Source organism: Urocampus carinirostris, chromosome 12, assembly GCF_059441175.1.
Source record: "Urocampus carinirostris isolate Australia breed hairy pipefish chromosome 12, RoL_Ucar_1.0, whole genome shotgun sequence".
NCBI classification, from domain to species: domain Eukaryota; kingdom Metazoa; phylum Chordata; class Actinopteri; order Syngnathiformes; family Syngnathidae; genus Urocampus; species Urocampus carinirostris.
Genome location: NC_142360.1, coordinates 18,166,081 through 18,178,271, shown reverse-complemented (window position 1 = coordinate 18,178,271; position 12,191 = coordinate 18,166,081). Strand labels below are relative to the sequence as shown.

The following is a 12,191-nucleotide window of genomic DNA, read 5'->3' as shown; positions in this document are numbered from 1 at the left end:
TTTTAAAAAATCAACTAAGAATGCCTCGTAAAATAAGGTGCCACTCATTAGTCCTCAGATCGCTATTGAGTTTTTGTGGAAAAATAACTTTGTCACACCAGCAATAGGCAAATGTACAGATATATATATATATTGGCCACTTTAAAGAATAAATGCAATATTTTGGGATTTTTTTGGATTTGCTCTATCCACGCATTTATTCGCGGGTCCCAGGCTCAGAAAGAGCTCTGGGGCCAAGTGGCCTTTACAATTCAACTCCAAAAGTCGCCCATGTGAAGTAAGCGCCATCCCCTAGGTCAGGGGTGTCTGGGATGCGGCCCGTGGGCTGGAGTAGGCCCACAAGACAATTCTGAGAGAAGCGCAAGAGGGGAAAAAACCATGGACCTGCAGTTTTCAATAGGTCCGCTGGATGTCGCTAAAGTGAACCGTCCACTGCAGCTGTTTTTGCTGACTACCGTTTATCAACCAGAGAATGTTCTGAGGAAACACCCAAAATAAATCTTGGAAATAAAAAATCAGAACAATAATTTTAAGTCTTTAAATCATCGTCTCTTAAAAGTTTGTGTGCTATTTTGTTACTTTCCATCTTGCACGAGTTTCCATGAGTTAAAGGGACAGTGTGTACAACGTGACCACTGATGGTCAGTGTTGTTTAGTGCAAGCAAAACAAGTCAAATTACAACTTCGACTTCAATGAAATTGAAATGACCAAATCACGGTGTTTATCTAGATTTTTTTTGCACAGGAAATAAAAGAAATAAGAAAAACAGGGAAAAATAAAAAAATAGGAACAAAAAAGAAAATAATTTTTTCCTTCCTTTATCTTGGTAACCCTGGTGCTTGAAAATGGTGGACAATCATGTCAGTTCCCTCTAACGTAAGGAGCATAATGGCCCAGTATTGACTGGCTTTGCATTGCCGGGCATTGTCCTAGAGCTAGGTTGTTGGGGCCATGGTTTGTTGCAAAAGCGCCAGAGACATTGCCAGTAAGTGCCTTGGCACATAAACTAGATAAGGATCCTCCCAGAAGCCTAAAGTACTACTGTGTAAATTTTCACAAACATCGGTTCAGCCGTTTTGGAGCCTATAGGCCACATTCTAACACAAACACGCAAACCAGGATTTAAATCGTATTACATAACATCTCATATCATTCTGGATGGAAACATACGTCGGCCTGGCGAGGGACGGGAGCCACCCGGTTGTACTTGCCCAAGACACACCACAGGAAATGGTGCTCTATAGTCTAAATACACCTAGATTTCTCCACCTATGCGAACTATCATCCAAATCGATATATTTTCTTTTTTAAATGAGTTAAAGTTTTTTTAACCACTGGGAGGCGCTAAATGATACACACTGTCCCTGTTACAATTTGGGGAATTATTTCTTTCTTTTTACAAACGCACAGTTGATAAACACTACAAGAGATTAAATCCCTCAATATTTTCATTTTATAATTGAATCTTACATCCCATTATTCACTCGTGAGCCTCTAAATCAGGGGTGGCGAACAAGTTTGACACAAAAGGCCGAAATTTTAAACTGAGAGTCAAAGAGCCACACCACGCACTGACCTGCCATGACAGACACACACAATTAAAAACATATTTCCCATAACACACTCCTCTCCTTACAACACAACAAGTATTGTTCTTGTGTTGATTTCAAGAAAAGTGTCCACCCTCAATACACACAAACAAAACTAAACATGAAACAAGGCAAAAAGCCACAGTATATAGAAAATATGATGAGGCAAAGAGACGCATTCTTATGCGGCTCTAGAGCCACTTGTTCGCCACCCCTGCTCTAAAAGATCCCCAGCCCTCCAGCCAAGGCACGCTTTTTATGCCATTGAATTATGAGTCAGAGCCCTGCGTGGGTGCTTTTTCTACCACGTGGCCCCTGAACTAGGAGTTTGACACCCCTGCTTTAGACGAGGCGATAAGCGGAGATGGTTTCGGCGCCGATAACGATCATATAGGGATGAACAGCAAGCGAAAGGGTTTTATTGGCGGGAGCCGAGCGGTTGCTGCATGTTACTGAGCTGCTGGATGAGCTGCTTGAAGGTGATCCTCTTCTCGGGCGCGTGCTCCCAACACGCACGCATCAACTTGTACACCTGCAACACAAACAGACCGGTGCGACTGTTTTTGGTGGCCTCGACCAACAGAAGGATTGGGCTGGGTTCGTACACCTGGCCAAATTCAAGGGCTTTTAAGGGCAATTTTTCCATTTTTCTAGTGCCTTCAAACGAAGAAATCCAGCGCCGGTCAAAAAGACTTTCCTTTGTTGGCTTTAATGACTGAAATTGTCTCACCATCTTGCTGCCGTTTTGAGATGTTCCTACCTCTGATCTTTGATGGGCTGCTAAACCTGACATGAATTCTACTTGGCCATGCCACACTTGTTTACAGACACGGAAAGGGCTCTATAGGTGTTGGGTAAGAATTGACTTCAATACGGAAGACCAAAAAATAAAGAAGGTACTGTATGTATAAACAGAGAAGTGAGCCAAATTTGGACTCATTTTAGGATATTGATTGCTCTGGCGCAGAGTGCATTTCAATTTCAGAGACTGCTGATCTTTTCCTTTTTCTTTTGCTCATTTTAATTTATATATTTTTTTGTGTCTTTTTTTAAAGGATCCTTATCGAAATGGGTCAAAATAGAATTGTAAAGAGTTCATGTTTTGCATTTTAGCATTTATAGCACTGAAGAAGTTTTATTTTTTTGTTTTGTATTTTAAGGGATTCAGTGATGTTGTTCGACTTTGAATCGCTTCAGTGAGTAAAAAGCTTAAAATATTTTGTATTTTAAAATATATTTTTTAGATCTGAGAATTTTCAAAAAATATTTACTGTGTTTTTCAGGGATCTCAGCAAAACATATGAAATTAGTAATTAGTAACTAATAAAGTTGAATTTTTATTGATAGCATATCATTTAAAAAAAAAAATCAGAGGAGCCGTTTGGGAGCCGTTTTTCTAAATAGAGCTGTCCTCTTGGGTTCAAACCAATAGAGGGCAGCAACACTTCACACGACAGGCCCCTAGAGCAGGCGTTTCAGCGTCTTTTTCAAGCACTTTTAAAGAAATTTTCTTCATTAATCTCGTGGTAGAGGCCGGGAACGGATTAATCGGTTGGCAGTTATTTCGTATCTGGAAAATTCGCTCTGGAACTGAGAAATTCTAGATGCGAGCACGATTTGGACACTAATCTCGTGTGCAGAGTAGAATAGGGCTGCAACTAACAATTATTTTCATAATCGATGAATCGGTCGATGATTTTTCCGATGAATTGATGAATCGGACTTTATGAAGACATTTTTAGTTTCTTCCTCATTACTCAAATATTGAAGTTTTGGAAAGATAGAAAAATAGTGCATGAAACAACAGAGTATTTTATAATTTAAAAAAAAAAGTATTTTAAAATCCAACTGTTTGTCAATTACCTTGACAATAAACTAAATTACATATGAATATATGATATACACCTGCAAATTCGTAAGATACTCTTTCCTATCACAATACATTTCATTTTACGTGTAGCAAATTTTTGTATCCACAAAAATATCTCAAATGTTAAGCCAGTTTTCCAAATTTTGTCAACAAATTCGTTTTTTTTTGTTTGTCAAATCTTTGAATATGATAAACGTTCCCATGGTGAAAATAATAGGTAATATGTTCAAGAATCCCCTTGTGTAGAGTTAAATACGTCATCTATCATTTTTATTTTTTTGTTTTCATGTTGACTTATTTTCTGATTTTTTTTTTTAAGGTTTTGTAATGCAGTGGTTAGCACATTCGCCTAATACGCAAAAGGTCCCCTGTTCGAGACCGGGTTGAAACGTTTGTTAGCCTAGAGACACACCACAGGAAATTGTGCCCCTGCAACCCTAGTGGTTAAAGGATCCAACCCAACCCACTTCTGCAGCACTTTCTGTCCCTTTTGAAAATTGTTAACTAACCTGAAGCAGTCAAACACTACAAAGTTGAAACTTGTGTGCCAATTTTGTTTGTTACGACGCAATGTTCGATTAAAAACAAAACGTTTTAGAAAATTGAAAATTACTTTTAATAAAAACGGTCTCGGCGCCCTCTGGTGGACCGGAGTGCCACTACAACTCCCAGCGTCACACCACGAAATGCCATACACTCTTACTTGCATCGATTTAACATACTATACTTAGAGTCTCGGAATCACGTGACACAATGAATCGACGATCTAATTAGCTACCTACGCTTTTAATGATCACTTTTATCAATGAGTTGTTGCAGCCCTACACTGTATACACGCACAGTTAGATGGTGGTTGGATGGAGAGAATAAAATTGTCTTACAGGATCCGGGCAGCCGTTGGGTTGGGGTAAGCGCTCTCCTTGCTCCAGCGCGTTCAGCAAATAGACAATGTTCATCTGACCTTTGATGCGCCCTACGTTCTCCGGGTGGAGCAGCTGCTCAAACTGCGTCACAATTTCATGCAAACACATTCATTCATTCAATCAGAATACATCATCCAGATACTACATTCTAAAAACATGGACTAAGTCGAAATTGATTGCACACAAGGGAAATAAATGTTGTATTTCTTTGAGCTGGGCTTAAAGGGACATTGTGTAGAATTTGGTGCCTCCTAGTCATTTGAATAATAAGCAACCATACATTAACTATCACATGAAAAAGCATTTTTCTTTCAAATACTAGTAAGGTCTAGACATCTGGAATTATTTGACATGATGTGTATATTTTAGCGCCTCCAAGGTATAAAGAAAACACATCATTAAAAAAGAAAAAACACATTATTCATTTGAATAATCAGCAAAAAAACTAAGTATGATGTAAATGTGTACTACAAAGTTTAAGAAATGAGTATTTTCCATAAAAGGTATCTTTTAGTGCATCCTCGTTGTAAAAATACTTTGTTTTTAAAAAAAAAAAAGCAATATTGATTTGAATAATAAGAAAACAAATGAACTCTATAAATGCACCTTTTTTATACAAACATTAATTAGTGAAAAAAATCAGTGTTTTACATAAAATGTGTATTATTTAGAGCAGGGGTGTCAAACTCATTTAAACTCGGGGGCCACATGATAGAACAAACATTCTCACGGGCGCCGGACTAGTAGAGAGAAAGAAAAAAAAAAGAAAGAAGGAGATAAAAGTAGAAAGGGTGGGACAAAGAAAGAGAAAGGGAGAAAGAGAGGGAGGGAAAAATAGAAAGGGTGTGACAAAAAAAGAGAAAGGGAGAAAGACAAAGAGAGAAACAAGAGATAAAAATAAATAGTGAGGGCGGGGGAAAGAGAGAGAAAGAAATAAGAGAAAGAGAGGGAGAGAAAAGCAGAGAGGGTGGGACAAAGAAAGAGAGAAGGAGAAAGACAAAGAAACAAAAAAGATAAAAAAAGAGGAGAGAAAAGAGAAGGAGACAAAGAGAGAAGGGGAAAGCAAGAGTGAAAGAGAAAAAGAAAAAAACAAAGAGAGCAAAAGAAGGTTAAAAAAGAGAAAAAGACAAAGAGGAACAAAGAAAGAACAAGAGAGAGAGAGACAAAGAAATAAAGAGAGAGAGAGAGATAAATAAATACAAGTACAGCGTTTGTGAGAGGCACCTGGCTTTAGCAACATCAAGTGCACATATTTCAACCTGAGCTCGTTTTTCTCTTTTGCTTCCCTCAGCGTTGTCTCGCGGGCCGGATTCAATCCCTTAGCGGCCCTGATCCAGCCTGCGGGCCGCCGGTTTGACACCCCTGATTTAGAGCCACATAGCGGTACAAGTACCTTGTTTTGGAAAAAAAGCAATATTGATTTGAATAATGAGCAAAAACATTAACTAAATAAACGTACTTAGGTCAAGACACCTGTATTTCACATAAAATGTGTATTATTGAGTTCCTCCTAGAGTAAAAATACTTAGTTTCAAAAAAGCAATATCGAGGATAAGCAATAAATAAATAAATAAATAAAACACATGAACTATATAAACGTGCATTTTTTTAAAGACTATATTGTATATTTATTTTATGAAAATGTAGTGTTTAAAAGCATTTTTGACACTTGTTTTTTGGTTGCACTTCACAATAAAACACCAAATATTGCACTTCTTTTGCAGTTTTTTTCTTTGAAATCTTTTTTTTTAATAAATACCTTTCGATATAATGTACTCACATAAATAAACAAGTGGAAAAATATTTTGTCTATTTGCAAGGTCTCAATCCCTAATTTCTGCAAGCAGTGAGGACCACATTCCATTGTTTGGCAAAAGAGGGGTTTTCTTGCCATCTCCTGGCAACTTTTTGCAATTCTATGGAGGTAGATTTGTGTCTTTATTATTCAATCCAAAAAACACATTTTCAATCAAAGAATAAAAGTTTAAACGCAAAAAATACAAAAATAAAGTCCTATGAAGTGTTTTTTACAATTGAACCATTTTTTTGAACCGAGTGAAAAAAGTCGTGTTTTTCCGATGGAATCATTTTCACACAAATATCCCGCAGTGGGCGGGTGCTTCCTCATTGGTCAGACATATTGAGTGACAAGTGTCCAAACCAACAATGACAAGGAAATCACGGTTGCCGCCACGTGGTGGTGGAGTTGTTGGTAAGAACCTACGACCGTATTAACACGATTGGTGTCATGTTTTTATCGCACTCTTATATTTTAATTGAACGTACAGCTTGCTAACTTAGCTCACGTTGACTATTTTGTGTGATGGTGATAGATATCTATCGCCTTCATATTGTTTGGCAGGCTTGCTATACAGTCGCATATCTGTCAACCTGTACGGTTTTGCCGTACAAAGTACGTTTATTATGCATTTTAGGACGACGTACAAGAAAATCTGTACGGATAGACGCAAATTTGTCAATGATGGGTACCATCCGGTAAACACCGACTATCACGAAATGGCAAATCAATCGAGTCTTTCTTTTCCACCCCTTTTCTCCCACGCTGTCTCTTTCATTCTCTGTGTCTCCTTTTTCTCTTCCTTTGTTGCTCTTTGTCTCTTTCTCTCTCTTTGTCTTTTAACCTCTTTTGCTCTAACTTCCTTTTTTCCTTTTCTCTCTCTCTTCATACCCTTCGCGCTTTCTTTTCTCTTTTCTCTCCTTCTGTCTTTCTCTTTGCATTTCTTTCTTCCTCTCCCCTTCTCCCCCCCTCTCTCACGACTTTTTATCTTTTGTTTCTCATGCTCTCTCCCTCTCTCTCTCTTTCTTTGTCCCACCCTCACTCCTTTTCCCTCCCTCTATCTCTTATTTCTTTATCTCTCTTTTTCCTTCTCTTTATTCTACTAGTAATGTTTGTTCCATCGTGTTGCCTCAGAGTTAAAATGAGTTTGACACCCCTGCACTAGTGTAACTGCTAAGCATAATGCCATTAATGGCGTTCCTTCAATTAAAGAAAACATTTTCAATAAAAAAGGGTTCAAATGCAATTTTTTTGAGGGTCAAATATTATTTTCGCATTCAAACACTTTTTTCCTTTAATCGAAAGTGTTTTTTTTGATTGACGTGAAGGTTTGTTTGTTTGATTGAACCAACTATTTTTGTGTTGAATAATGAAGACGCAAATCTACCTCCGTACAATTCGGAACACACAAAAACAGCATGCCGAACTAAAAAAGAAGAATAGTCTTGCTGTCGCTCACCCCTCTTGAGGGATATGACCAAGGTAGATATATAGACAGACAAACATTGCAGTGTATGTGAAAACCAAAATGAAAATCACCTGCGTGGGCCCTAGGTCAGAGTCACAGTAGGTGATGAGCTCGTACAAGGTCACGCCAAAGGACCAAACATCCGAGGCCAGGTAGAATTTGCGGTGAGTTAAACACTCCGGAGCGTACCTGACACACAAACGAGAAGCAAAAGTCGCTTGAGTACCACAACAAAAAAATGAGGCTGTCGTGTGTTGTTCTTGAAGCAATCATGCCCTAGGTCAGGGGTGGCCAACCCGGTCCTCGAGAGCTGCATGTCACGGAGGTTTCTCTGCTCAAACACAGGTAATGCCAATTTTCAGCTTGTTAGCAAGCTTTGTGAGAGCTTGATAATAAACCAGCTGATTAGAATCACCTGTATGCCCACACTTTTTGTGTAAATATTGTGTAAATTATAACCTTTATTTTTTTTGTTACTTTATCTTCTTTGTTTTCTGTTATCCTCGCTGTTAAATGTGAGACTGGCGTGCCACATCCAATTTCATTGTGTCAATATGTTAAATGGTCTGCATTTACATAGCGCTTTTCAAGTCAATGAAGACTTCCCAAAGCGCTTTACAACGTGCTTCACACTTACCCATTCGCACACACACTCACACACCAATAGCGGCCATGCAGCCGTGCAAGGCGCCAACCTGCTTAATAGGGGCATTAGGGATTCGGTGTCTTGCCCAAGGACACTTCGACATATAACACGGAGGATCCGGGAATCGAACCTGTGATCACTTGATCCCAAGACGAGCGCTCTACCTCCTAGATTTTAAAGGGAAATTGTGTTTTAATTTTTTTTTTGCCTCACCTTCATTAATGCAGACTTAGCAACTGAGGGAGGGAACAAAACGGCCAGGTTTAAAGATAGATGGTAGCGTTTTAAAGTAGTTCATCTTTTTTGACTGATATAGAGAGAAAAACAGTTAGGGTTGGAAAACAGATGGATTTTGAAGGTAGACAGTATTTTAAATTAAGTATTGGTGTGCGGTCCCTTCTTAAGGTTTCTTCATTTTCCTCATGTTGAGGTTTTTTGAGTTTTTCCTTGCCCTCATGTTGGTGTAATAATAGTCTGAAAAAATAGTCTGTGTAATAACCTGTGAAGCCCTTTGAGACTCTTTGTGATTAAGGGCTATACAAATAAAATGACTTGACTTTTTTTTTTTTTTTTTGCCACACCTTGTGCACGGATGTGTTTATTTGAACATATACAGAAGCTCCCCCTACTTACGACCATTCGACTTACGAAGAACGGTAGATACAATCATTTTTTTCGGGATATCGAAAATTATCCGGACAATGCCGTAAGTTAGATTTTGTAATGTGTGCACCTTTTTCCGAGTACAGGACATTACTGTATTGCTTCTTTCTGCCGCTACCGGCGTGTAGCGCTGTCAGAGCTCACCTAGCATCCACCCCGAAGAAGAAATGCGCTTCCTCTTCCTAGTCCGTGTGTAAACATTCTATACTGTATCTCCAGCGCGTTGAGAACTTTGATATTTTTTTGTGTAATATCTCGTGCATACATTCATTAAGGTTGGTGTAAAGTGTAAAGAAGAGGCGAGCAGCTTCTTTTACAGCAACTTACGAACAATTTCTACTTACGAACGATCGTCCAGAATCTCGTTAGTAAGTTGGTCTGCAGATGTTTTCACAACGCAGGGGGAAATTTAAGCTCCCATGCGTTTACTTTTCAATGCTGTCTTTTTAAATTAAAATACAAAAAAACATGAAAATGTACATCGATGTGTACTAGGGCTTCACGATTTGGGGAAAAAAAACACAATTGCGATTTTCAGACTGGTACTGCAATTTCAATGTGATTTTCAATTTTAAAAGAAAAGTAAATTTTCAGTGCTAGTTTTGTGTTTTTGTGAGTGCTTAACACTTGGGTGCATGACCTACCAGTACATACGCTCTTCCATGGCAGGGTCAAAAGTTGGGGAAAAAATAGAAGTACTAACGGCATCATGCTACAAAAATGCTTAATCAGGAATACCTGGATCATGACAATATTACAACTTATTTTATTTTTAACTCATTCAGTGCCAAAACGTAAAAATATATTTTTTAAATAAATATTCCATTGGCTATGACGCCACCGTTCAGTAATTATCGAACCTCTGGAAACTATGTCAGTATGATAAATCACCACTAGATGGCAGGAGTAGCTATGATCAGATCTTTTTCAACACACTTCGTGCCTTGTGGTTCCCCGAGTTCACCGTATGACACGGTATGGCAGTTTATTGGCGGCCCATAAGCAATGTACGCACAGTGTGGTAAGAAAAAAACGAAGATATAGGTATAGACAGTTAATTGTTTCAAAGCTTAATTATTAACAAAAAAGATGACAAAAGTCCCTTCGCCATCCATAGGGCGAAGAGGTAAAATGTTTTGTGTGCACGACCGTGATCGTCATGATGACCCGAAACATGTGATCATGACACCGGAAAGTTTAGTGTTCTTGCAATAAAATGTTAATTTGCAAACGAAGAGCCCTTGTGTTTATACTAAGCACCGTTTACATATCAGCAGTTTCACAAATATAAATTCAAAAAAAGCACTGAAGTTTTGCTTGAAATGCATCATTTCTCAAAAAGGCTTTTGTGTCAGTTTTCTTGGAAACAAGTATTTGACACCCTTTTATTCTGTCTTTTACACAGTGGTAAAAGCTAGAAGGATACTGAAAGATTCAAATTTTTTTCACTGTGTCCTATGCCCATATAGCTACAGTGCTAAATTTTCTCGAGGCCTTAAAAAATGAGTCAAAACGTCTGGCACACGCACTTCCCATTTCAGAAAACGTCTGGCACTGAATGAGTTAAAGATTTTCAAGAATAACAACCCATTGTGTCACTTTTGACCCCATTTACACACTGAAGGGTAATACTAGTGACGTTCTTTGAACTTAAATATTCAGTGCCTTCTTCAGGGGAACTTTGTTGGGGTTGGTGTCTGCTTATATGAGGCTCACACATGGGTGTGTGGCATGCTGCTTGCAAACTTCACCTGGCCTTTATTGGCTAGTGCCGTTAAAACTTGCCTCTGATTGGCCAGCACCGTTCATACCCAACTGTGAGAATTCACGTTGGCCAAATGCTCCATTGCTTAAATAACAAAGAGGAACTATAAATCCTTGAAAAATAAAAACCACAGTGTATTGCGATTACACAATCGCACTCAATCATCCTAATATCGATTAGATACCGGTTAATTGTTCAGCCCCATTGTGTACCTGCATACCAAGAGGGTTGCGAAAGACACGATCTTATTTACCAGAAAATGGGGCTGTCGTTGTCATCCTTGACCTTGTAGTAGACTTCATTGTCTTTGATGCTTTTGGTCAGACCGAAATCTCCGATTTTCACCGTCCACTCGTTTTCCACCAAGACATTTCGGGCGGCCAGGTCACGGTGGATGTAGTTTTGAGAACCCAGGTAGTCCATCCCCTAAAACACAGGTGTCAAAGTCAAGGCTGGTGGGCCAAATGTGGTAAACTAGAAGGTTTGCTAAGGCTCCTGAGATGATCTTGATACATTATTGTTTCATACACCATGAATCATTGTGTATATCTTTAATCCTTTAAGTGCGTAGTTTTAGGTTAAAAGATTTTTTTTAACTTTATGGTATTTCAATCCAATTATGTTTTTCAGTTGAGTGAATGAAGACAATTGCTGTTATTTTATTTATTTTAAGTAAATTTGGCACACTTTTGTTAAAATAGAAACTACTACCAACTGTGTACTGCAACTGGTGCCTGAAAAATAACTGCTAGCTTTCCAGAGGGAGGGTCTAGCATCAAACTCAATTAAAATGTTTTTTTTTTCCTGTTGTCAGTCTGAACGCAGCACTTTTTTAGCTCCAGCAATTACCTGTTTGAAAATCAGTGTGTATCTTTTTGCGTCGTTTCGTACACTTCATGGCTTTTAGAGAAACGTTAAAATGAAACATTTGGGCATTCATAATGTAGGTTCGTCGAGCTGTTTTGAGCATGTGTATATCTCAGACCGCAATGTCATTGACGTGCAGGCAGACCAGCACAAAAGGGGCAAGGCAATTGTTTAGCCAATCAGAATGTAAAACACAAAGCAAGAAGAAAACCTGCGAAGTAACGAAGCTGCGATAAGTAAACCGCAATACAACAAGGGAATACTGTATTTGCATTAGCAACAAGCACTAACAACTAGCATTAACCATCAAGCATTGCTCAATTAAACAACGTTAAATCAAAAAATTAATGCACTGCAAAGACATCCTATGGCGGCATTGGGTCAGCAGGTAGAGCCTCGTCTTGGGATCAAGAGGTGGCAGGTTGGATTCCCGGCTCCTCCGTGTTATATGTCCAAGTGTCTTTGGGCAAGACACTGAATCCCTAATGCCCCCATTAAGCAGGTTGGCGCCTTTCATGGCTGCATGGCCGCTATTGGTGTGTGAATGGGTAAGTGTGAAGCACATTGTAAAGCGCTTTGGGAGGTCGAGCAGGTAGTTATC

At 38.8% G+C, this 12,191-nt stretch overlaps 1 protein-coding gene across 1 annotated transcript in view; it reads right to left on the bottom strand.

The window, feature by feature from the left end:
- Positions 1-799: 799 nt before the first annotated feature.
- Positions 800-12,191, bottom strand: part of jak1 (Janus kinase 1) — a 44,591-nt gene continuing 33,199 nt past the window's right edge. Inside the window, exons 22-25 of the mRNA XM_088350516.1 lie at positions 10,977-11,149; positions 7,721-7,838; positions 4,342-4,464; positions 800-2,122 (exon numbers count right to left, since the gene is read on the bottom strand). Of these exons, the coding sequence (XP_088206642.1) occupies positions 2,009-2,122; positions 4,342-4,464; positions 7,721-7,838; positions 10,977-11,149 (528 nt within the window). The 3' untranslated portion in view covers positions 800-2,008. The remainder of the gene's footprint in view (positions 2,123-4,341; positions 4,465-7,720; positions 7,839-10,976; positions 11,150-12,191) is intronic.